The sequence below is a fragment of the Bacillus rossius genome, chromosome 11, assembly GCF_032445375.1.
Source record: "Bacillus rossius redtenbacheri isolate Brsri chromosome 11, Brsri_v3, whole genome shotgun sequence".
NCBI classification, from domain to species: domain Eukaryota; kingdom Metazoa; phylum Arthropoda; class Insecta; order Phasmatodea; family Bacillidae; genus Bacillus; species Bacillus rossius.
In genome coordinates this window covers 50,108,144-50,132,010 of record NC_086338.1, presented here as the reverse complement: position 1 = coordinate 50,132,010, position 23,867 = coordinate 50,108,144, and the positions used below count along the sequence as shown (strand labels likewise).

The window sequence follows — 23,867 nt, the reverse complement described above, 5'->3', positions numbered from 1 at the left end:
TGATTGTTTGTTTAACAGATAATATGAAGGATTTTTTTTGTTGCCAGCAATGATCAAACTGCAAAAAAAAATGTTTACATAAAAACAGTTCTGATAACTTACGTTGATTTTCTTTGAAAAACCATTACGTCAGTGATGAGTGAAGTGTGATTCTGATTAGTGGTGTGATGTGTCTTGCTTGAGTGTAGATACTGAATTTACAACTTTGATATAATGATTTATATTTTTAAATAAACATTTCAAATTTGAGGTTCTACGTTGGTGACAGGTTAAGAAGGATTTAATAGAAGTTAATTATGTTGATTGAATGCAATTTAAAGAAAGAAATAAATGACGGTGCTATGTTGTACAATATTGATTATTATATATTTAATTTTAAAGTAGATTACAATGTTTAGTTACAGTAATTGAGTAACCACTTTTTAAGTAACTGAAATCTGATGAACATATCCACATGGATGGTGCTGCAGAAACATCGTCTGGTGCTGCCAACGTTTTGCAGGCCAGACTGAGCGTGGATTTTAAGATTTGTTGTGTATGTGGAGACCGAGCCTTAGGTTACAATTTCAGCGCTATTACTTGTGAATCTTGCAAAGCGTTTTTCAGGCGCAATGCCTTGAAAAATAAGGTAAGATGCGGTCCTGCCATTTGTAATATATGTATGTGCATTTTATGTTGGTTTGTTGATTCTTGACCTATTCTTTTTTCCTGAAAAAAATATTAAAGTACTTTTATTTACTTCCTGATATTCATTGGAATCATTAAGAGGGTGTTGTTATACTTCATGTAGGTTACCAGTACTTTACCATTTAAAGTTTGGTTATGTTAGTTACATTAAAAATATTCTAAAATCACGAGACTGGTTGGTTAGGTTAGGTACATTTGGTCCATTTAAAATACTAAGAAATGGTGAAAATATTTGATTCAGATCAGTTAGCTACATTTTATGTTGGCATTTCCAAACCAATCGTTCAAACGATTTGACAATACATAATATTAATGTGGTAAAAGTTTGTATTGTGTATCCAAGTTTATCCCTTGATCCTGATGGCATGATCCTGTATACACTGATCCTGTGGTACATGATGCTTGCGGTTTTAATTTACTATGGCAATAGATCCTGGACATAAACTAGTTACCTATATGATAATGAATTATGATTTAATTTGAATAAATATTTTTTAATTAGGGTAGTGGTTCTTCAGAATTACTAACACTGAAGTGGATCCTTTTTCTGTAAAAAATTATAATAAATGATCCAAAGTGATTTATTTTACTTACTGACGTGGTTTTCAATCATTATGTATGAGGTCATTTTGATACTTCAAGTAGTTTACCATTTTAAAGAGTGGTTATGTTATGTTAGGTACAGTAAAAATAGCATAAAATCTTGACGATGGTTTGTTAGGTTAGGCTAACTACATTAAAAATACTTATAATAATGTGGGTAGCTAGTTTGTTTTGGTTAGCGACATTTTAAATATTTAATACAATTTTGTGTACATACGCCACATTTAAATGTAAATATCAGACAGTTCAAGAATTCTGTTGAAGAAATTTAGTCATGAAAAAATAATGGTAAAATTCTTGTCTCGTGGCTTTTCCGTAAATAAAATAATGAAATCATAAAAAAGGTTCTTTTTTTCCTAGCATTAAAGATGTTCCTCTATTTACCCGTAAAATAGCATTTTTAAATTCCTAATGGTTTCTGAGAAAACACTGTTTATATAATGTTAACATTAAAATACCTGTGCATTGATGCGGCCGACACAATTTTTTGCTTTCTTATTTGGGTCCGTGTGTTTATGTTTCGGAGAGTTCAAGTCAAATATCGAAAATGGTCAATTAGGTTAAGTAAGTATAGCTTCATTAAAAATACTTTCAAATATTCTTAATGGTTGCTTAGGAATTGCTAATTTATGATATGGCTATCCTATCCTAACCAACTGTTCTCATGATTTCACAGTATTTTTAATGTAGCTATACTAGCCTTATCAACCATCCACACTTTTTTTTAAAAGTATTTTTAATGTAGCTCGACCATTCTTTAATTTCTCTTTAACATAAGTCTATGCACGATGAAAGACGACATGAACACCTTTCATGCGCATATTTATCCCGTGACATATGCTATACTGAATTGCTATTGCGTGCAGCAAACTTCAGTAATCTTCAGTGAACTTCGTATCTATTGGGGCCTCTGCATTTACTTGTGTGAACTGGTTACTATGCTGATGAATTTCCTAAGCTACCATAAAAAATATTTTACAGTATTTTTAATGTAGCTATACTAACCTAACCAACCATCCACAAATTATTAAAATATATTTAATGGAGTTAACCTAATCTAAATGACAATACTCACGGTTTAACAAATTTGAAAATTTTGTAACGAAAATGCACAAACGTGGTTTCGGAACGGACTGATGTGAACATTACGTTTCTTAATCATTTGATTCGCTATATATAATAAAGTAAAAAAAAAATTGGGGTGTTGGCTAAATGCATAGAGGTATTATAATGTAAGCTATAAACTGTGATTTCTCAGAAACCAGTTGGAATATGAAGATGCTGTTTTCAAGGTAAATACTGTAACGTTCCTAGTTTTCAAAAAAAAAAAAATTTTTTAAATTAAATTATTAATTTTTGTAAAAGTACTACGTAAGAAAGTTACTAAAATAATAATAACAGCGCAGATTAACACAGTGGGCTAACGAGACAAGACAGTTGTAACAATAAAAGAAAATGCAGGCAGACAACAGAACATGGACAGCGCAGTAAATATACGAACACAACGATGAACATAAACATATATATAATGAACAACACGACAACACCACCGACAAACACAGTAGGTTTCCTACGCCTGTTTTTTATTTTATTTTTTATTTCATGAGTCATTTAAAGAACAGTACTTTAAGTATGTACTTTAAAATTGTATGAACGGTTGGTAAACTACCTTAAAAATGCCACAAAGAGTTACTATGGTTTGTTAGGTGAAGTTAGCAACATTTTATATTTGTAATTCCTAACTAATGACCGACACAATTTTTAAGTATATTTTAAATTTCACTAACTTAACATAACCAACCATCCACACCAATTTAAAGTATTTTCAGTTAGCTAGCCTTACCTAACCGACCATTCTGTCAATATCGCAGTAAATGCAATAGGTTAACCTCACCACTCATTAAAATGGTTAACTGCTGGTAAATGTTTTGAAGTATCACAACACCCTCTGAGTGAATAATCGTTAAACATGTGAGGAAGTTGAAAAAAAAATTACCATTTTATTTTTGTTCAGAACAGTGGCTTTCATTATGAATTATCTATCAATTCCCGTTGTAATTTAGTAGCTTAGCAGAGACTGTTTTCTGCATGAGAGATTCCTGATCGTATGATCCTTTGGAATATAGATAGCCTAGGATGTTTTCAAAAAGACAGGAATTATTAAATTACATTAGATGATGGACGGGGCCAAGACTAATTGGTTTTTCATTTCCAAGTGAATATTGAACAGTTTTGTACTCATATTTAAAAGTTTGGGTCTTGCAATTTTAAAACTGTGTGAAAAGCCAATTAATTTATTTTTGCTATTAATATACCATGTTAAGATTTTTTTTACAAAAAAAATTAGTGCCTACTTGTCTGTTATTCCTTTTGTAACTTAAAGTTATATGTTCTTTTTTTATCATATATATATAAGTTAAAGATAATGTAAATATGTGTTTATATATTTGGCTCTCATAGCAACTACAGAGTATAATTTTATCACTTAATTAGTATCACAAAACATAAATTCACTATTATATCTATAAAAAAAGAACCAATCAACAGCATTATGATTCAGTGTTTTTTTAAAATTGACATAGTGTTTTTTATGTGGGTAATTTTTTTTGTTGTTTTTTTATTTGTAGGAGTTTCGGTGTCCCTTCAGTGGAAATTGCCAAATAACTGCCATCACCAGAAGATTCTGTCAGAAATGTAGGCTGACCAAGTGTTTTGATGTGGGAATGCGCAAAGATTACATAATGTCGGAGGAGGACAAAGTGATCAAGCGTAAAAAAATTGAAAAGAACCGGGCTCTCAAGTGTTCCTCGCACGGAAGGAATGCCTCGAAGGTAAAGACAGAGTACGCAGAGGACTCTTGCGAGTATTTGGACAACAATGCATCCGTGTCGTCCGTGTCGAGTCAGTGCGAGTCGGAAAACACGTACGAAAGTCCGCCGAAGCAGGCAAAGTTTTCAGACGGCCCCGAGGAGCGCGGCGACGTGGACTCGGGGAGACAGTGTTCCAGCAGCCATGCGGAGGACGCGACAAGTCACCACGCGGCGAAGTCCTTCCCGTCGCCCGCGTCGGCCACGAGCGTCCCGAGCCCGTCGTCGCCTCCCGGGAGCACCATGTCGGGGTCGCAGACGGCCGAGCTGTTCTCTCCGACGGGCCGCGCCGCGCCGGTCAGCGTCATCACCGCCCCGGCCCACTGCCTGTCCCGCCCGCCGGCGAGGGGCGGCCACGACTCCTCGCGGACCCCGCTCCTGTCGTCGCTCATCAGCCCGCCCCAGGCCAGGCCCCCCCCTTCCCACCCGCACTCGCCGCGCCGAGACTCCCCGGCGGGCCGCGGGCAGTCTAGTCCGCCACCCGAAGGCAGCGGGGGCGATCAGAACTGCGTGAGGGACTTCTGGAGTGGCTACAGCTCGACGAGAGAGGCTGCCAAGGAAGTTCTGCAGGATGTCCAGCGGTGAGCTCCCTTTCACGAACATGCACTGTCTTCTCACTATTTTTATAACCAACTTTCGGATGAACGATCCTATGCACAACTTTGGTTGTCATTTCGTAGCTCGTACATATACTGTTAATATTACTTTGAGTTTCTTTTCTTAAGTTTCCCTTGTAGCAATGTTGGATAAATATTTTTTTTTTCTGTTATAGTACAGTTAAATATATATTTTTGATATTAATGCTCTATAATCAACAGAAGCATTTTGTGCAGATTTCTGTACCGTAGAAATCAGCCATGTGCAACAACACAGCTTACGTCCACTTAGTGGAGGTAACAGCACAGTTTAATGGTATTTAATTATAATATATTTAGCTAAAACAAATTTCATTTAATTGTAGGGAACCTAAATATAAACCAAAAACAAATTGTCTTTCTTTGAGTATGCTATTGTCTAGTAGTGATTTCAATTCCATAAAGTTACATTTCTGTGGAACTCCGAAGTGTGGAGCAAATTAAGTTATGAACATGAATCAAATCTGATCAGATCCTCACAATTATGTAATGTTTTTTTTTTTAGGCATACCTAACATTTATCCAATGTGTGTAGTGTGACTTAGCTAAATATACTTTTTTTTTCTGATTCTGACATACTTCCAACTGTTATTTTTTTTTTAATTTCATAAGTTTTCTTAATCTTTGCCTAACATCACAAAGGTGTTATGGTTATAGGGTTCCTGCAACTAAAAAAAAATCTGGAAAACTTGGAAGACTCAGGGAAATTTACAATATATATGTACAAAAACGTATCAGTAATTCGTCATACTATGTAATGTCTTAAAACAGAATATTTTTTATCATAAATTTGTTTGTTGTTATTAATCATTAAACAAACATAAGGGATATAAACAGCTGTATTAAATTGAAGCACAGTCTGATATATTTAATATCACACGCAATACTCTACCTATCAGTTAGATGTTTTATCAAACAAATTTATTTTTATTTAGCAGGCTGGCAGAGTTAGTTGGTTACATAATTTTGATGGAAAAGGTAACAGTGCAGAATATATATTCTGCAAAAAAAAACTTTATAGTCAAGTTTGTATGTCATGTATGTTTGTTGAGATGTGTTCTGATTATAAGTACATGTTATGTTGCCAAATGGTCCAATGAGAACAGGGAGAAAATGTCAGATTGCCAGATAAAGCTGGGTTATCTTAGGTAAATTGTCAGAAGCAAGACTGTTGAATGGTATATTTGATTTATTTTTACAAATTTTTTATGTGAAATTTTTGTGCTAAAGGGGGCTACAATTTTCGAGCGATATGAAAACTCCGATCGCATGAGGTGAATAGTTAGGTACGTGGTGGGGGAATCAGTAGAGAAGGAGAGTGCGTCAGCGGCGATGCCACTCCAACACATGCACTAGCGGTCAAATGGAAAGACGGCAGGAGGGAAATAGGTACTTAGTGCAGCATGCTAAATGCTAGTTGTAACGGCCCAGAAGGGGAGGCGGCAGGGGATAGGTAGAATTGAAGCCGCATTAATGTTATGGGATTTGTGTAATGCTGCCTGTGTTTGTCTGGTCCTCAGTTTTCATGATGGCTAACGATTGACGCAACCATATTTCTTTTGTTTTATTTAAAGTATCTACAATTTAATTTTTTTTTTTGGTCTGAAAGAGTTATCGATTTGCGCAGTGAACTTTATAAGTATCATTCATTTTTATGTCAATAGTGTAATTGAAAATGTAAATAAATATATATATATATATATATATATATATATATATATATATATATATATATATATATGTGTGTAGACTTAAGAGAGGCTAGGTTTATAAGAGTAATTTATTTTTTGGCATGTGAACACTGTTATTTGAACTGTCAAAAAGGATTGATTGACTTGTGAGATAGTGTAATTTATGCTCAATTGAAATTTTTTTTTTTTTTGAGATCTGACGCGCATTGTTACTATTCTCAGTTATTATATTTTTGTTCGATAAAAGGGTGCTAACGGTTTATCTCTTATCTGTGCCTAACGAGCAAGGAGTTCCACTCGAGCGAGAGGCTGCGATAGCGACGGGGAGCGTGATGTCTGTGCGGCAGGATCGCGGTCGCGCCCCACTCGATCGAGTCGATCCTGAGCGAGGCCATCAAGCTGGAGTTCGAGGCGTACAGCTCGCTGGCCAAGCCGCACCAGAGCTCGCGCCAGCTCAACGACGCGGAGCAGGCGAAGCTGAGCGAGCTGGTGGTCGCCAACAGGGCCCTTCACGAGCCGCTCGACGAGGATCTCTCCGCACTCGTCGGCGACGACTACAGGTTTGAGGTGCGGCACCCCTCCCGGTGCTGATAAGGGCGTCCCCCTGTCGCTGGACCCAGGGGCGCAACAACAGGGGGGGGGGGGCAAGGGTATTTTGCCCCCCCCCCCCCCCCTCCCCTCTGAAACCTTGAAGGGGGGGCAAACAGGGGCAAAGAATGTGCTGTGTAATCAATTTTGTAGATGATAAAACTGCTCAAATAGCACCATTTTCCACCTTGAAATACAAATCTTTCCCGGGGGAGGACCCCCGGGACCCCCCGCTTCAATAAGGGGTATGATGATTCTTTATAAAAAAAGGTATATTCCCCCCCCCCCCCCTCTTCCCCTTTGGAAATTTAGTTGTTGCGCCCCTGGCTGAACCAATATTTGTTTTTGCCTGTGAGGAGAAGATAAGTTACAGATTGTGCCGCATTTGCCATTTTTTTTTTTTTTATTAGAAGTGTAGTCTCTCGGCTTATCAATCTTATATTGACCGCGGCAACCTCAGGTGCGCAAATACTCTGATAGATAAACAGATAGAACGAGAAAATTATCTTGGTGTTCAGTTAGTCGAGAGGTATAATTTTCAAAGTGATATTATTCCAGACCAGTAAATGATATTTTTTTAAGTTTAATTTTCTTCAGGCTTTCAAAACAGATAGGTCCTGAAGCAAATATTTTGATAGTCATTGCCGGTAATGTCGCTTCTGGCCAGTTAATGTGAAAACGGAAACTTGGTTTTGTCATATTTCGGTAAATTGAGACAGCTGTATATTTTTTAAGGGTGTTAACTTGCTTGCAAATCCAGGTATCCACTAATATTTGGTTTTATTGTTAAATTCTTTCACTAGTGATTCAGCCTCCGTTAAACAATATCACTTTCAAACAAAAAATACATTACATAGAAATTTTTTATTTGTGTTTCTAAGCGTTATGAGTTTAAAAACTGAAGGAACACACAGAAAAAAAAGGTTCTGACTATTTGTGGTGCAATAATTTTTTTTAGTACAATCATATTCAAGAATATTTTTTTATCATGGTTTTTAATTTTTATATGTAGATTATAACTTCAAAAGGGTTCATTTATATATTTTCCCCAGTATAATGTTGCAGTGTTTTCGTGTAATTTTACTCTTGGATCGCTTTTACCAGGTCGGTCAGAAACTCTAACAAGCGATATTGTGAAATGTCACAGAATCACATCTTAACGTATTTAAATTGTGCTGGAAGTCCACATTCTGGAGAGTCTGGGAAAAGTGAAAATTGGTGAGGGCATATACTTGAAATTCTGTCAAGTTATGGAAATTCCCCACTAAGGGAACAAATATTTTTTGTATTGAGATCTTTGACTAAAATGAAGACATTGAACTAATGACTGTATAAAACCTGTTTTTTTTTAAATACAGAATTAATGTATAATACCATTCTTAATTTTTTTGGTATTAATAAGTTTTTCAATTAGTTTTGTTAAATAAAAAAAAAGGAAACAAAGAAAGTAGAAGGATATCGAGGCCCTCGGTGGTGATAGTAGAGTCTGAATTTTTTTTCCATTAAGAAAATTGAATAATATGTAAATTGTTTTCAAAAAAAATTCGGGAAATTTGAAACTTTTTTCAGGAAAAAGTTAGGGAAATTCGATTACAGATTTGTGTACATTTGGTGGAGGCTCCTAAGTAAGAAAACCCCTTAAGCTTAACTGTGCAAGGTTCCATCCTTTAAAGTCAATGATAACAGTAGAGAACCGAGGGTAAGATGAGGTAGAGATAACAGGTGTAGCCAAATGAAGACAATAAACCCATACACCATGGACGTTCATCACAGCAACCCTGCAGTAGCTTTGGCTCGCAACGAACTCTGAACCAAGTGTTCCTCTGTGGCCGTTATCGTTGAGGCATCACGCTCATGTTGCGAGTAATTTGTTAAGGGCCTAACTCCCTGTTAGCACCCAATCAATATCTTTGTGTTTCGGAACTTACTAGAATCTTGGAGGTCCCTTTGACTTGATCTTCATCATGCAGTGATGCATCTTAAAACCCTGTATTAACCAATGAACCAGGTATTTTTTTCTTCAAACAGAACCTGTTTACTTCTTGCATTAGGGTGCTTGTTTTTTTTTTTTTTGTTTTTTTTTTGACCATGATATTTATTATTATTAAAAAGCTGATTTTTTTTTTTTACACTTTTTTTTAATGTGTTAATTGTTTATATCTGATCCACAAAACAATCATGCACTCTTTTCAAGATAAGGTGAGACTATTTTACAGGTGCTGCAAGGAACATTTCGACTTTGACAGCTGAATATTGATACATGTTTATCTGATCTTGTGTCTAACGATTATTTGTTTGTTTAGTTTATTACGTTACGATATTCAGCTTCCAATTTCTCCTCCTTGTAGCACCTGTCAAAAAAAAAGTCTCACGTTATCTTTAAAAGAGTATTCTTTGAAAACTACATTAATATTTTAATGGTGGTATTAAGTAGTTTGTCAGACTTTTGACTTTTCTTGATAGTTTATTAACTGAGAAAATAATTCATTTGGGATATATATTAAATCAATTTCAGCAAAGGAAACTTTTATTTTATACAGGGACGAAAGCAAGAGGAGAGGGGGGGATATATCATTCCCCCAGAATCCTAAAAAAAAAAAAAAAAAAATCCTGAAAAAAATCTATTATTCCCACCAACAAAAGGAAAGCATTCAAAAGAAAACATGAGGCAAAGCAGTTCTATCCCCCGTCCTCCCACCAAAATGAAATTCTGTGTACGTTCCTGCATTTAGGTTTTCATCAATGGCAATTATTTATTTCATTCTAATTGTGCTTATATGTTGCCAGTTTGTAAAGGTGTAATACGGGTCGTGTTTAATCTTGATTCTATGCGGGTTTTTTTTGGCAAGGATGCCAGTCAGGAGCAGATATTCCAAGTTAATCATTAAAAACGCAGTACAGTTAATCCGGCTCCCGTGTGCACGCACGCTCTCAGACGACGCCGGACCACAGCCCCATGCTGGTGGACGTCATCAACCTGACGGCCATCGCGATCCGGCGCTTCATCAAGACCTCGAAGAAGATCAGCGCGTTCCGCAACATGTGCCAGGAGGACCAGGTGGCGCTGCTGAAGGGCGGCTGCACGGAGATCCTGATCCTGCGCAGCGCCATGACCTACGATCCCGACAAGGACCAGTGGAAGGTCTGTCCGGGGGACGCCAGTGCACGGTCCCTAGAAATTACGTACTGAGTTGTAGTGCCGAGTCGTTTGTTTCATACAGAAGTTTTGTTATTGAGTTACGCAAAGTTGTTTTTGTTTCGAGGTAACAATTACATGTAGTAATTATTTATTTATTTATTTATTTATTTTATTTATTTTCTTAGCACCCAATAGACTCAGTTGATGAGCAGTGGCTCTCTGAATATAGGGCTTGTCAACATGGTTACAAAATTTATGAAATACATGTGTAGGTTATGATTAAATATACACTATTTCTAATATACATATGTACAATATATACATTAGCTAGCATTATTTAAAGTTATATTACAGATTTATAATAATGTATATTATGTTCAAAACAATTAAAATAAGTATTAATGAGCAGAGTTTGTTGAACATTAGATCAATCTGTCTCTTTCCAGTCCTATTCACATTAATCACCGTAGTAAAGGATGGTTATAACAAATGTCTCAGATTAATGTAAAGAAGCAATGTGAAGTTTCAGTGAAATAATACTGATACCATTACTTCGGTTCATTGTAAGTTGCAGAAAAATCTTATCAATTTGATTCTTACAATATGTTGGTAGAATGTCTTCTTGTAGGTAATTTCTAAACCTTTGCCTAAACCTTGTGCATTTAATCCTTATAAGTGTGGAACAGTAGAAAATTTCTATTTTTTTATTTTTTTTTTCAGCCACAGGAGTAACCATCCTAAAATAGTATTTTTAAACCCTAAAAGCAGTACATTTGATGCAGTATAAGATTGTGTGCAAGTTTAAACTTGATTTGAATTTGATTTCAGAAATACAAAAAAAAAAATTGGGATTAAATTTTGTAATAGTTTGGTTATTACAAACCTCATTATTGAAAAGTGACAAAATTATGGTCCCTTCAGGTTTTTATTTTTGAATTTTGACCTTAGCTATAATGGCCATACCAAAAGTCAAATATGAAATTTATTATGCTAGAAAACAGGAAATAATGTTTAAGTTTTTTGAATGATATTTGCAACAAGTAAGATTTAATTAAAAAAATTTTTGGACGTTCACCATTGCTGGTTACTCGGTACGTTGTGTATAAACCTCGGTAATAAACAAAAAAAAATATGGACTGTGCAAACACATACAACAAGCTAAAAATAAGCAGATGTCAAAATTTGTGTTTGCGCGGCAGATCCCGCACTCGCAGGCGCGGCTGAACGTCAAGGTGGACGTGCTGAAGGAGGCCCGCGGCAACATCTACGAGGAGCACCGGCGCTTCCTGCGCACCTTCGACCCCAAGTGGCGCGCCGACGAGAACATCATGCTGATCCTGAGCGCCATCTCGCTGTTCACGCCCGAGCGGCAGCGGGTCGTCCACCACGACGTCATCAAGCTCGAGCAGGTGAGGTGGTCCCACTCTCGCTCCGCCGGGGGAAAAACCCTGGGAAACCCTGGGGAATTTAAAAAAAAAAAAAATAAGTTTTAAAAGCCTGGTAAACAGTGGGAAATTGAAACCATCTTAGCAACAAATAATTATTAGTAATTTCTTTGTATAATTTAGAACGTTAATTTCTTTGCTATGTAATTTAATCATTAATTAAATTTGTTTCTTGTAAATAATCCATTTTTGATTGTTGACTAATATTTATTTAACTTTTTAAACTGCTCTCGAATGCATGAGATATTGCTTTCTTGCTGCATGTGGCTTTTGTCAAATGGTGTGTTTTCCTGCACTGCACTGCAATGAAAAGATTTTACTGGTTCAAGATGCACTGCCAGATACATTTTTTTTTTTTAATTTCTTTCATTTTACTGTATTTCACATCAATTTTTTTCTTGGACTCCTTTGAAGTGTGAAATAAAAGTTACACTCTATGTTAAAATATTTAATATTCGTGACTAATTGTAAGTAAGTAAAAGAAAGCGGTAGGAGCGTTGCTGATGTGTCCGCTGCGCTCCCCCCCCAGAACTCGTACTACTACCTGCTGAGGCGCTACCTGGAGAGCGTGTGCGGGGGCTGCGAGGCGCGCTCCATCTTCCTGAAGCTCATCCAGAAGATAGCCGAGCTCCACCACCTCAACGACGACCTGGTTCGCGTGTACTTCGACGTGAACCCCCGCGACGTGGAGCCCCTGCTCATCGAGATATTCGACCTGAAGCCCCACTGAGGTCTGGGGAGAGGGGGGGCTCTTTCCTCCGTATGTGCCTGCTCGGTTGCCGTGCCTTGGTTTGGTGGCAGTCGGTCCTGACCGCTTCTTCGAGGTAAACCGCTACAGAACAGAAATGGTCTCGTTCTGCGCGTGGAATTTTCTGTTGTGGTAACAGATGATGAACTATTACAAATTGTATCCTAAGAGGGCCATGCTAGACATTTATTAAAGTTAATTCTGGTGTCTTGGTTACTAGAGATGGACGAGTTGAGGTTTTTTTGGTTTCTAGTGAAGTCGAGCTGAGTTTAGTAATTCATATTTCGAGTCAAATCGAGTTTGAGCCAAAAAAATTTTGAAGAGGTCAAGTCAGTTCAAGTTACATATTTTTTTTTTTTTTGCATCAAATATGATAAATAAAATATTACTACGCATCCATTGATATAAGAATTGTGTATCCAAGATGCATATCTGCATTATTTAAATATTTTAAATTATTAATTAGCAAATCATTATGTTATTTAAATATTTTAAATGATTTATTAGCATATAATTATGTTATTTAAATATTAAAAAACTAAGCTTATGTGGTCTACCATGTTCAATCCACTTAATATTTGTATCAGTATTTACTTTTGCCGAAATTCGTATGCCGTTTTTGGCTTCTCACTAGTCAGTGTTGCAAACGTCGAGTTACGTAACTTCTCAATGTAAATACACTTTCCGCGGCAAGATTATTCGCCCGGAACTGTTACAACTACAAGAATATCAATATGTTTAATAAATAAAATGCATGAGCGTTATTATAATATTTTATTCAAACAAAAAGAAAGTAAATTTATCTTAAACGTTATTGACACGCAGCGCTGCGTAGCGGAACACAGCTAAATTTAGTTCCAAAATGCAAGGCTGGCTGGCCTAACACGCAACCATTTTCACGCTTCACGGTTTGGATGTTATTTACTAAATATTATAATATAATTATTTAGTGTTTATTTTTAGGTTACGGAAATCTCTTGTTTATATGAGTTATTTTAAACTGGGCACAATAAACGTGATCTGCGTTTTGGCATAAATTTTTCTTCAGTGAAAATACTTTGACGTATCTTGTAAACAAATGCGGTACTGTATTTGAAGTAAACACAGGATGTAAAACAAAATGAAAACAGTGCACACTTTTTTCCAAGTTTTTTTTATATAAAATGGTCATGTGACATAATTTTGTCCTATAAACTGTAGCCACTATCGACAAAATCACGTTACGACGTCACGTTCATAAATGAAGGTAGGCCTAGGTTTGGTTGCACTTGTACCGTATAGCGCCGTAGCACGGTAGCGGGCAAGCGTAGGTTTGCACGGGATTTGTTTTGTTTGAAGGTCATTATCAATTCTTGCTGTATTGATGACTTGGCGAAAACGTTAAGACAACCCATAATAAAGTGCTATAATGTCATGATGCTGGTACTTAACTCGAAACATGTTTCGAGTCTCGAACTTGATAAAATATGTGACTCGGTTTTCGAGTCGAGTCAATCTGACCCAACTCGGCTCGGCTCGACTCGATAAACCAAGACTCGACCCATCTCTTTTGGTTACTTTAAAATGCAGGAAAAAATATGAATTTATAATGGCATGAAGGTGTATGTCAACAGTGCAAGCACATACATAGTTTTTTTTTTTAATTTAAATTAGCATTGTTTTTGTTAAGCTCTACGTATTAAATGTTAATGTGTTATGTATGTTAAATCATGCTTAGAATTTTATTTTTTTAAGGCTCCTAGTTTCAGAAAATTAGTCAATCCTCTTAAAATTGGCCATTATTTTAGAGGCTGTTCTTGGTTTTCTGGACAATTTTTTTTTGTGGAGGGGGGGGGGGGGGAGAGAATCACCTTGGAGCTGTAAACCTTGGTGATTATTGTGCCATAGTTAAAATGTTAGTTTCCCAGAAATGTTGAATTTATTTATAGTCATTTTATTGATGGATTATATTTTTACATCAGCTTGTTGATGGTACAAATATTTTTTATGAAGAACTGTTTGCAGTTTTAAAGGTAAATAATTAGGGGTAGTCAAATTTCGTTAATGACGAAATCGCGAAATTTTAAAAAAATCACTTGCACATGATGTGTAATACAAATAACCTTACTTGGTAGTGATAAGACGTTAATATACTGCATTTCGTTTTAACGAAATTTGCTGTGATGCGCGAAATCCATAGTTTTTCACGAAATATGACGAAATCACGATATTCGCGCGAAATTAACCTTTTTTATCGCGAAAAATCACGTTGAATCATTCTGGAACTTGCACAAAACGTTTATTATTCCAAGAGGTTATATGTGAGACGCCATCTTTGCTTTTGTTTTTCTCTAGCACCCATAGAGTAGAGCGTGGCAATAAACATTATCACTTTAGCTACTGGTGGACAAATCACAGATGGCGTTGGTAGTTATGAGTGTCGAAATGTTCTATGATTTTGTTTTCACGAGTGCGTGTCTGTCGAGTTTAAGTTCTTTATTTCCGAGTGGATGCAATATGTCTCTCTTCCGCATCTATGATCGTTTTCCGTTGAAAGTTTTTGTGTCATTTTGGTCATATTACCGTGGTCACTGGATAAGCGTATAAAATGCCGAAAGTTGTGTTTTCGAAAGAGCTGAAGGATTTTACGTAATCAGTAAAGAAAAAGGCATCATGATGTGCAAGTTCTGTAATGTGCAAGTCGACTGGAAAATAAAATACACGTGTGAAAACACTGTAAATTTAGAGCATCGCACAAGGTGAACAAAGCATCGGGTTCTGGAACTAAGCGTCAAGTTACTCTAGAACCATATATTTCACGAATGAAAATTATTACATCCAGACGTACGCCTACTCAGTCTCCGTCGTCGCACACGTTCCTACGAGACGTAGAAGGCCATAAAACGGCAAAAATGACATTATTTTGCTGACCGCAAATGCGTCTGGTGACGCAATCGTCGATAGGCCTTAACTCAATCTTTGTTCCTTTCTCTGAATCGGCCAAACGCAGTCCAGAAAAATAGCGTCACTTCCATATTAGCCAATCAAATCATAACTTTCAAAATGTTAATTGTTGTATTTGGGCGTCCTAGCCGAGGCGACTATTTATTTTCGTAGTTGTCACGGCAATGCACGAAAATAAATGCCGGCCAAGAGTGCCAACATATACATGAACAAATACCGCACACGCAGTTGAGGCGGTGAAAAAGTAAACAAAAAAAAAAACAATACTCTGTACTGTTGAATAAGTACAGTGTTTTGGTGGGGACTAGTTTGCAGGAAACATATAATAGCTGATTTTCAGAGATAGGTAGTCAAAATGGACTTGAGCCACTAACGTTTATGATCAGTTTCCGATTTTTTTGTATGTAATCTTGAGAATTTAAATTACAAATGCAGCGTGCTAAATTTTAGATGTGAATGTACTTCAAAACATTGTTTTTGATAAATTTCGACCAAATAAAACAATTATTCCATCAAACATATACATGTGTATAAAATTATAATGACGAAATAGTTATTTTTTCTAACTAAACAATTTTTTTTTCACCGAAATTTGGCACCGAAATAACTCTTTTTATTCACCGAAATGGGCCTTTTTTATTTACCATTTTTCATTGGCCCTATAAATAATCCTCTGCAGAGTTTTTAATATTTGATTTTAAACTGCAGAGGTGAAGTGAAGAGACTTTTCACTGATGTGTTTTCGTGTTAAGTCGTAGGTTACTGTGAATCTTCACCGCCAGTCCGTGCGTCAGGCACTGCGAGTTTAAAACTTGCACAAAGTTTGCCGCTTCCTGTATGTCCGCAATGCGACAAGCGGCAGATTGATCTCTCTGTTGTCTAGCGACCTGGGGTGCGTTGCTCCTTCTGTGTGTGGCTTCGTCCCTCTAACTAGGCGGGAGAGGGGTAGAAAGGATAAATGTCCGTTAGTTCAAATGTGCCAATATGGCTCTTGTTGGTTAACAATAGGTGTATGCAAAATATAGGCCACCGACAGCTACAACAATTTGATCATTGAGATGTTTGGGAGGGGAAACGTAAAATAATATACAATTTTGTGTTTCCAAGTAGTATCAATTTGTACAAGATTTGAAATACTGAAATTAAAAGTAGAGTTTCATAAAACAGTATTTTTGTATCGTTAAAATTCTCGGTGTTGCGATTTTGCGGAATAGAGTGGTTCTGATTTTCCGTTATTTTACTTTCTGTTGATTAGTCAGTTCACATAATTGGCTGCATTGATAAAACTAGACAATCGCTACCTGCATTTACTAGTCAGTAGTATTTTAGCTTTTTTTTTTTTTTTTTGCCTTTAAAAAAGTAGGGCTTTACATATCAGATAACAGGCGTTTAAAAATGCCCATTTTAAGCCTAGGTTGAAGGGCTTTGAATAAATACTTGCACACTTGAATGTCGTAGGCATCCCATTATGTTTGATAATATATATATTTTTTTCCCTTGCGAAAATAGATTGTGAATGCATTTTGAGTAGCTTACTAAAAAAAAAGGGAAGTGTTTTTCAAACGCATTACATCATTATGTTTCACCGGTCAGACCGGAGGAGAGAACAAAATGACCTTTGAATTCCCTGAGTGCTCATAACTTCATAAGTCATAAGATTGGTGCCAAGGACATCCGCAGCCTGCGATTTATGGTATTTGCGAGATGTCAAAACTTTATACTACATGCATTGAGCTGAGCCGATGCTGATTCAGGCACCGCAGTATCAGTCGGCCAGTATTGTTTTTGCCAGTGTGGTAATCATCTTAATAATTTCAGTTGCTGTCCACAGACTATAAAAATCTGTAATTTTCATATCTTCAGGAAAAAGGAAGCTTTGTTTTACAAAAACAAATTGAAATTTAGTCATATTTATTGAGAGAATTTATCTAAGAGCTAGAGAATTATTAAGTTATGCTTTCATATTATTAATACATATAAGAGCTTTAAAATTAATTATTAATATATTATAATTTGTAGTTACCTGTATGAGAAGTAGCAGTATCAACGACACAGTGTCAACATCGGTGAGCATTGGTGAAAACTGGCACCATCTTAGCCCTAATTTTTACTTCATGATGTGTATGAACATCATACAGAAACCATGTAAAGACTAGAATGAAGTTGAAGTAAAAAATTTTTGTAACAGGCTCCACTTTATGTAATTTCTATGAAATCACATTATCATTTTAAGTACCAAATAATGGTTCTGGTATTTGTTCTAAGTAAGTTCTGCAGTGTAAAATTAGTTTGTGTGTATTTAATGATGCTTCATAGGAGTGATTGTTGATTGATTACTTATGTAATGATATTTTTGCCAAAATAATTGTTGCAACTAGTACCTTCAACCGTGTTTCTTATTTTTTAGTGGGGTTAACACTCATTTTTTCGTGTTTTTATGAAACTTTAAATGTCTGATATTAAAATAGTACTGTTAATTTGCTTACCTGTTATAAGTATGTAGCGACTACATATTGCCTTTTAGCCTGTCTCATATCCTTAAACATGTTTTTGTATTGTATGATTTAAAATTTAATCATCAACAGTACATTAAACTAGCGTTGACATATAATACTGGGTACTTTTAAGTTATTTAGTGCACTGACATTGTTGTTTTCAGTTTTAATATTTATTGTATGTTAAAACTGAATTTTAGGTTTCCTTACCCAAAATTAGAGAAACTGTTTTGTTGTTGCTTCTCTTGTTTGTTTTTGTTTTAAAGTATTCTAACTCAAACAGGATAAGGCAGGAGGTTAATGTTTTTGCAGATTTTGTATTACGGTGACCACAAAAGATGAATTTTTATTGTCTGTATTTATTGTTTGTAGCTTGTGTGTAACACTAATAATTTTTGATATTTACGGATCAGTTTAGTACATATTTAAGTACTCTCTTAAAGGCAGAGTTTTTTTTTTGTAAGAGTGGACGGTTAACTCTACGAACCAAAAAGAGGGCATGTAGGAGTGTGATAGGCCGAACTTCTGACACCTTTTGTACAGTGCCTGGATGTTTTTTCGTTTAGTGTGGAGTAATGAAATTTCTGACCCCACCAGTGTGTGATTAGACTAAAAGAAGTTGAGGAAGAAGGATGCTGATGTTTGATAGAAGGAGATCTTAGTGAGCAATAATTGCCTGCCTATAAGGTTTCTCGGGAGTTAGTCATCAACAACAGTTCAAAAAAGTGTATTAAAATACTCTCTGAACTGATTTGAACTCTACTATGCCACCAAGCAACTTGTCAGAATCATCAAACAACGCACCGTGGTGCAAGTGAAATACACAGGCAGCGGTTTCGCATGCAAGCAACAAACTGAGTCTTGCTTTGCTGACTTGGAACTGCAGAAATCTAATGCCTACACGGATTTGAAATTAAATAAATCCTCTAAAATTATATTTCCTTACAGTCACCTCCCTTTGGAAGAGTGGAGCCTCACAGCGAAAATTTTAAACACAAATAGTTTACAAACTGAACGAGAAAAGAATTCAAATCTATATATCTATATTTCAGTTTTTGTCTCAGTTTTGCACGGCCAGACCACTGTCACTGTAGAGGCTTTAACACCTTTTTGTGTCCACAGTCTCGTTTTTCCGTTTCTTAGTGAAATATTTCTTTCTGAATACGACAGTAAAAAAAAAACAGTTAAGAAATTACAGTCCTGACAAAGAAAACAAGAATTTACAATACTAATAATTGCAGAGTTTCTGACTTTTCTACACGCGTGATTATAGGACATGCTTCTTTTCATTGGTTTCTAGGTACTTTGCAATGTTAGATAATACAGTTTTGTCTAAAGTTAAATTTATCAGTAACAAACCAATCTGGATTATTTATAAAATGGATGTGAAATTCAGGAATGTGAACAACAGAGTTTACAGTTTAAATACAGACTACAGTTACACTAGCAAGAACTTTAAATTGGTTTGATAACAAATCACATGAAACTGCATTTTCAATCATTCCATTTCCTGAAATAGGTTTAATTACAGAAGGCATAATTTACTTAGCATTTTGACAAAAATAAGTGACATCAATTTGCGAATTGACAGCATAAAACCAAGTAATATGAGCTCTCTTTGGAAAAGGTTTTGATAGGTTTATAATATTTGAGGAACACATGTTACTTATATATATATATTTTTTTTTTTTGCCAAAAATAAACAAGTTAAGTATCAAAAGAAGTTGTGCTTCTGTCATATAATATAAATTCTGTTTTAAAAACATGCACACCATGTATTCTACAAGTAGATAAATCTTTTTCTTGCAGTTAATTGTAACTCTGGTCAGAGTTCCACGACAAAAAATCATGTGCTGAATTTACAATTGTTCATCAAATTGGTAACAAAAATGATGTATATGTAGTTTCTACAAATCAGAATGCTTGATTTTAATTACTACTCTTACTATTTTGCATGTACAACAGCTTGAACGGTTGACAGTCCATAACACAAGGACAGTTTTTTAGATGATTCTGAAACGATCATGTGAGTAGGCAGTTAAATCATTGAATGTATGCCAAATAACCAAAAATGTGCTGGTTTTTATGAGCACCCTACTTAATATGTGATTTACACTGGTTTTTATGGCTTGACGTAAATTACTCTATTCAAATTTTGCATTCATAAGAGCTTCACTAACTTTTGAATAAAGTTAATTCCTTAAAACAATCTAAAGGTGGCACACCTTTTGATTTTATGAATGCTCAATTGGTTAATCAGATGAAAAAGTACAAATGTTAAATGATTTTTTTTTTAACTTTAATTCTGTATTTTGTCAATTAAGTGAAATACAGCTTCACCGAGGACAATATTCACAATTTTATTTGAATTTGTGAATATTTTAAATATTCAGTTTGACAGTGGCATCTCGTCAAAAATATAGTATTCACACGGGCCCACCATGAAGGCAGTTCGCTTGGTCCTAATATAAGCTTTAAATGTGACCAGTAATGAGTGCAGGAATTGTTTTATTTCTGACCTGTGTACTATACATATTTTGTATTGGCAGGTTGTATGTAGGAAATAATTTTCTAAACTTGCTTTTCTAGTTAAACTGCAAACCTTCGTTCATTATTTTCTTCTTTTTCTTTTTTTCTTTTTGCAATGGCCAGACATAAAATGTAGGAATTGACCACGTTTATGATTAGCATTATTATTAAAACAGTCTTCTTGCTTGGTTTCAAGTACCAGCATGGACTAATAATTTTCTCAAAATTGGCATAAGGTTGGATTGGACAGAACAAAATCTAAAACACTGCAGCACTCCTAATTATGGTAATGTGTATACTGTATAGTATTATACTGTAAGCAAACATATATATATTTTTTATACTATTTCTAATGTGTATAATGTAAAAACCAAAGAACCCCTAATTGAGTAATCAAAGAGTTGTTCAAATACATCACTTCATCACCTTCACAATATATAAAATGCTTTTTCTTTAAATTAATAATTTTCTTGGGTATCAGCAGTGCAGAATTTTATTTTTAACATTTTATTTGTTTGCCAGAATTATGTTTTGCATTCAAATAAATTTACTGACTTCTGAAATAGTTTTTTGAATTATTCCTGTTGATTGTACGTCTCTCTGCCTATTACGCTAGTAATAGACTCAGTGCAGTAATTTTCATTATTTTTTTATATTACTGGAAAATGTTAATGAATGTATTTGCCCACAACTGGTGACAAATGAGATTCTGGTGCTTGTAGTGGTACTGAGGCAATTATCTCGTATTGTGCTGTGGTATTGTGTTGTCTGCGTAACTAATGAACCGTGCCAACTACACTTTTAGTTGATTCATACCTGTTTACTTCAAGTTACTCGTAATTGTTTACTGTGTTCTCTCCGATTTGAGAAAAACATTTTCTTTGAAACACCAAGTGTGTCTGCAGGTCTGTAATAATAACTGAAGAAATTCACTAAAAGTTGCGAAACAAATGGTAACAGTGCTGGAAGTCTGGTAAACTTTAATTTCCAGCAGTGTTTCACTAACTTGCATTTTGGGGTTTTATGCCTCACTTCAGCTTATAGCCACACATTAAATGTGTGTAACTATCTGGAGACACACTACTTAATATTGTAAAAATTATTTCTGAAAATTTTTTACACTTTATAACATTAATATCTGCATGTTCTTGCAAATAATAGATATATTTTGTTTTGTGTTTCATTGTGTTTATTATACATAAGAAATTACCCTGTAATGTAAAAAAAAAATTTGTAGAAAATATTTTTAAAATGTCCTGAAATATGTTCATCAGGTTTCTGTAGACACTGAACAAAATTTCCATTTTAGCAAACCTCTTAACTTTGTCTAAAAAAAAAAAATTGAAGAAATCCTCATAACTCCTGAGTTAATTAATGTTTAGAATTTTCATTTGGATTCTTAACGTAAAGTGTTTACGTATGATTTTAAAGTAAAGCAAACTAAAGAGTCTGTTTTCTTCCCTTAGTATTATTTATATGATTAATGATAATTAAAACTAAGATTATGAGATATGCATATTTTATAAACCAGTAGTAAGGGTAAGGTTATGAGGTTTGCTGATTAAGTTGCTGTTATAATAAATTATTGTCTTAGAAACATATCATTAATCATAGAGCTTTTGTTATCGATTGTGTTTTTGAAGTTATACTTCTAATGCGACTTCCAACAAGGTTGCGTTAAACGTTTAACGCTACCATGGAGAATTATTTGCATGCAATTAAAAACTATTTTTTAATGATGCCAAATAAGTATAACTTCTCACGCACATACCTAAGTACAAGCACCCTTTTTTTTTTCTGTGTGAGTTCATGTTTAAATGTACACAAGGGTACTCAGGATTGAAGGGACTTCATTGGAGTATATTTCACAGGAACATTGTTGTACCTGTATAATTATTCTTAGCAACACATCATCACACGAAGTGTGTTGTTTTCTATGAAAAATGTACAAATGTAAACTACTCAATGTAACAGCAAGATATTGCTAACATTTTTAGATTACTTTTATGTAAAAATAACAGTGTAGTATAATTGTAATATTTGCTGTACAGTATTGGGTATATACATCACGTTATTAAGTAACTATTTAGATAAGCAATGTTACCTGTAATTCATTTGCTGTGTTGCCTGTAACTATTTTCCCATTTTCTTTACTTTGATAATAAATATATTGTTTCACCATAGTAAACGTTAAAATACATTTTAAAGATAGTTTTTTTTTTATATGAGTATTATGCATTTCAGCTAACCTTACAGTGTTAAATTCTTAACGGGGTAAATGTTTTCTTTCAATCAAGATGTTAAAATGTTAACCTTATTTTCACACCGGCTGTTCTAACGAACCTTAGTTCAATTCCCTTTGATTCCTTCACGACTAATGACCCTGTGTTTTCTTCGCTGTAAAATGTGCATCTACCTGAAGACGTGGCCACTGCTCTTCTGTCCCATCTCGGCTGGGTTACAGGATGCCCTACCAGCCTCTATGCAGTGTGGCCTGCAAGATCCAAAAATAAGTCAGGGGGGCGCAACTGAATACGCAGAATATGGCTACTAAAAAAACTGTGTGGTTGAGAAAAAATTCAGTTTTAAATATAAAGAAAACAGAAATTTCTTAAACATAATGACTTGAATTAAAAAAAACTATTTTACAGACTTTATTGTTCAGAATTTATGGAATGGTGTATTAACGAAGTGGCATATTGAGTATATGTAATTGCAAAATATTATATTTTGGAAAAATTTTTTGACAATGTTGAATTATGTTGGTAGGTAGCAATGAAATAAGCATGGCTGCCATAAGCACATGTGCATGTGTGTGCTCGTGTGTAATTTTTGCAATTAAAACTGAAGTTATGATTTTAAACACTCTAATTTTTTAGCTACGCAGTTTTTAATTTTTGAAACAAGAGATAAAGCATTTTAACCTGATGTTTTTGTTGTTCCCTATTGGAAAATAGATAATCTGAAACTATGGTGCATATTACCAGCAACCAATGACATAAAAAAATCAAGGTAGTCAAGATTTGTTTCAAAAAGTTAAATGCCTTTTAGGTTGTCAGGTTGCTCTCACAGTTAGCTGATTTCCAAAATAAAATAAAGTGTGTTAGTCATAGCATTGAGTTGCGACTTTAACTTCCTCGCTCTGTGGAAGGGCCCAGGTGTACGAACTAGCCACGGGTCGAGTGGTACCGTGCGTTCCGCAAGCCCTGCCCCCCACTTCTGGTTTAGGGCGGAAGCAATTGGTCCAAGGTTCCGTGATCTCATTACTGACCCCATAATAGAACAAGAATTAATTTTCTTTTTACAGCACGGTTACAACAATTCCAACTGCGCACACACACCAGCCAGCCATGGGCCGGGCAAAGGTCATGCACTCCGCAGGCCTTGCACCCCCCCCCCCCTCCCCACTCCTGGAAGAGGGCAGGGGGAAATGGGCCATAGTTCACGGATCTCTAGCAAACCTTTCGAAATTCCTAAAACAGTGTCCATTTCCAGCA

General features: G+C 35.3%; 1 protein-coding gene across 1 annotated transcript; it reads left to right on the top strand.

Moving 5' to 3' along the window:
• Positions 1-37: 37 nt before the first annotated feature.
• On the top strand, positions 38-23,233 carry LOC134536940 (nuclear hormone receptor HR96). The gene is made up of 6 exons (XM_063377049.1): positions 38-628; positions 3,918-4,738; positions 6,831-7,050; positions 10,007-10,213; positions 11,410-11,619; positions 12,185-23,233. The coding sequence occupies exons 1-6, from the start codon at positions 455-457 to the stop codon at positions 12,383-12,385; spliced, it is 1,833 nt and encodes a 610-aa protein (XP_063233119.1). The 5' UTR covers positions 38-454; the 3' UTR covers positions 12,386-23,233.
• The last annotated feature ends 634 nt before the right edge of the window (positions 23,234-23,867 follow it).

What these genes read in the sequence shown, in the direction of transcription:
- LOC134536940 (XM_063377049.1), top strand. Translation starts at nt 455, where the DNA reads ATGGATGGTGCTGCAGAAACATCGTCTGGTGCTGCCAACGTTTTGCAG. An exon ending in GCAATGCCTTGAAAAATAAG is followed by an intron (nt 629 to 3,917) that starts GTAAGATGCGGT and finishes TTTTATTTGTAG; the next exon opens with GAGTTTCGGTGTCCCTTCAG. An exon ending in GCGACGACTACAGGTTTGAG is followed by an intron (nt 7,051 to 10,006) that starts GTGCGGCACCCC and finishes GCACGCTCTCAG; the next exon opens with ACGACGCCGGACCACAGCCC.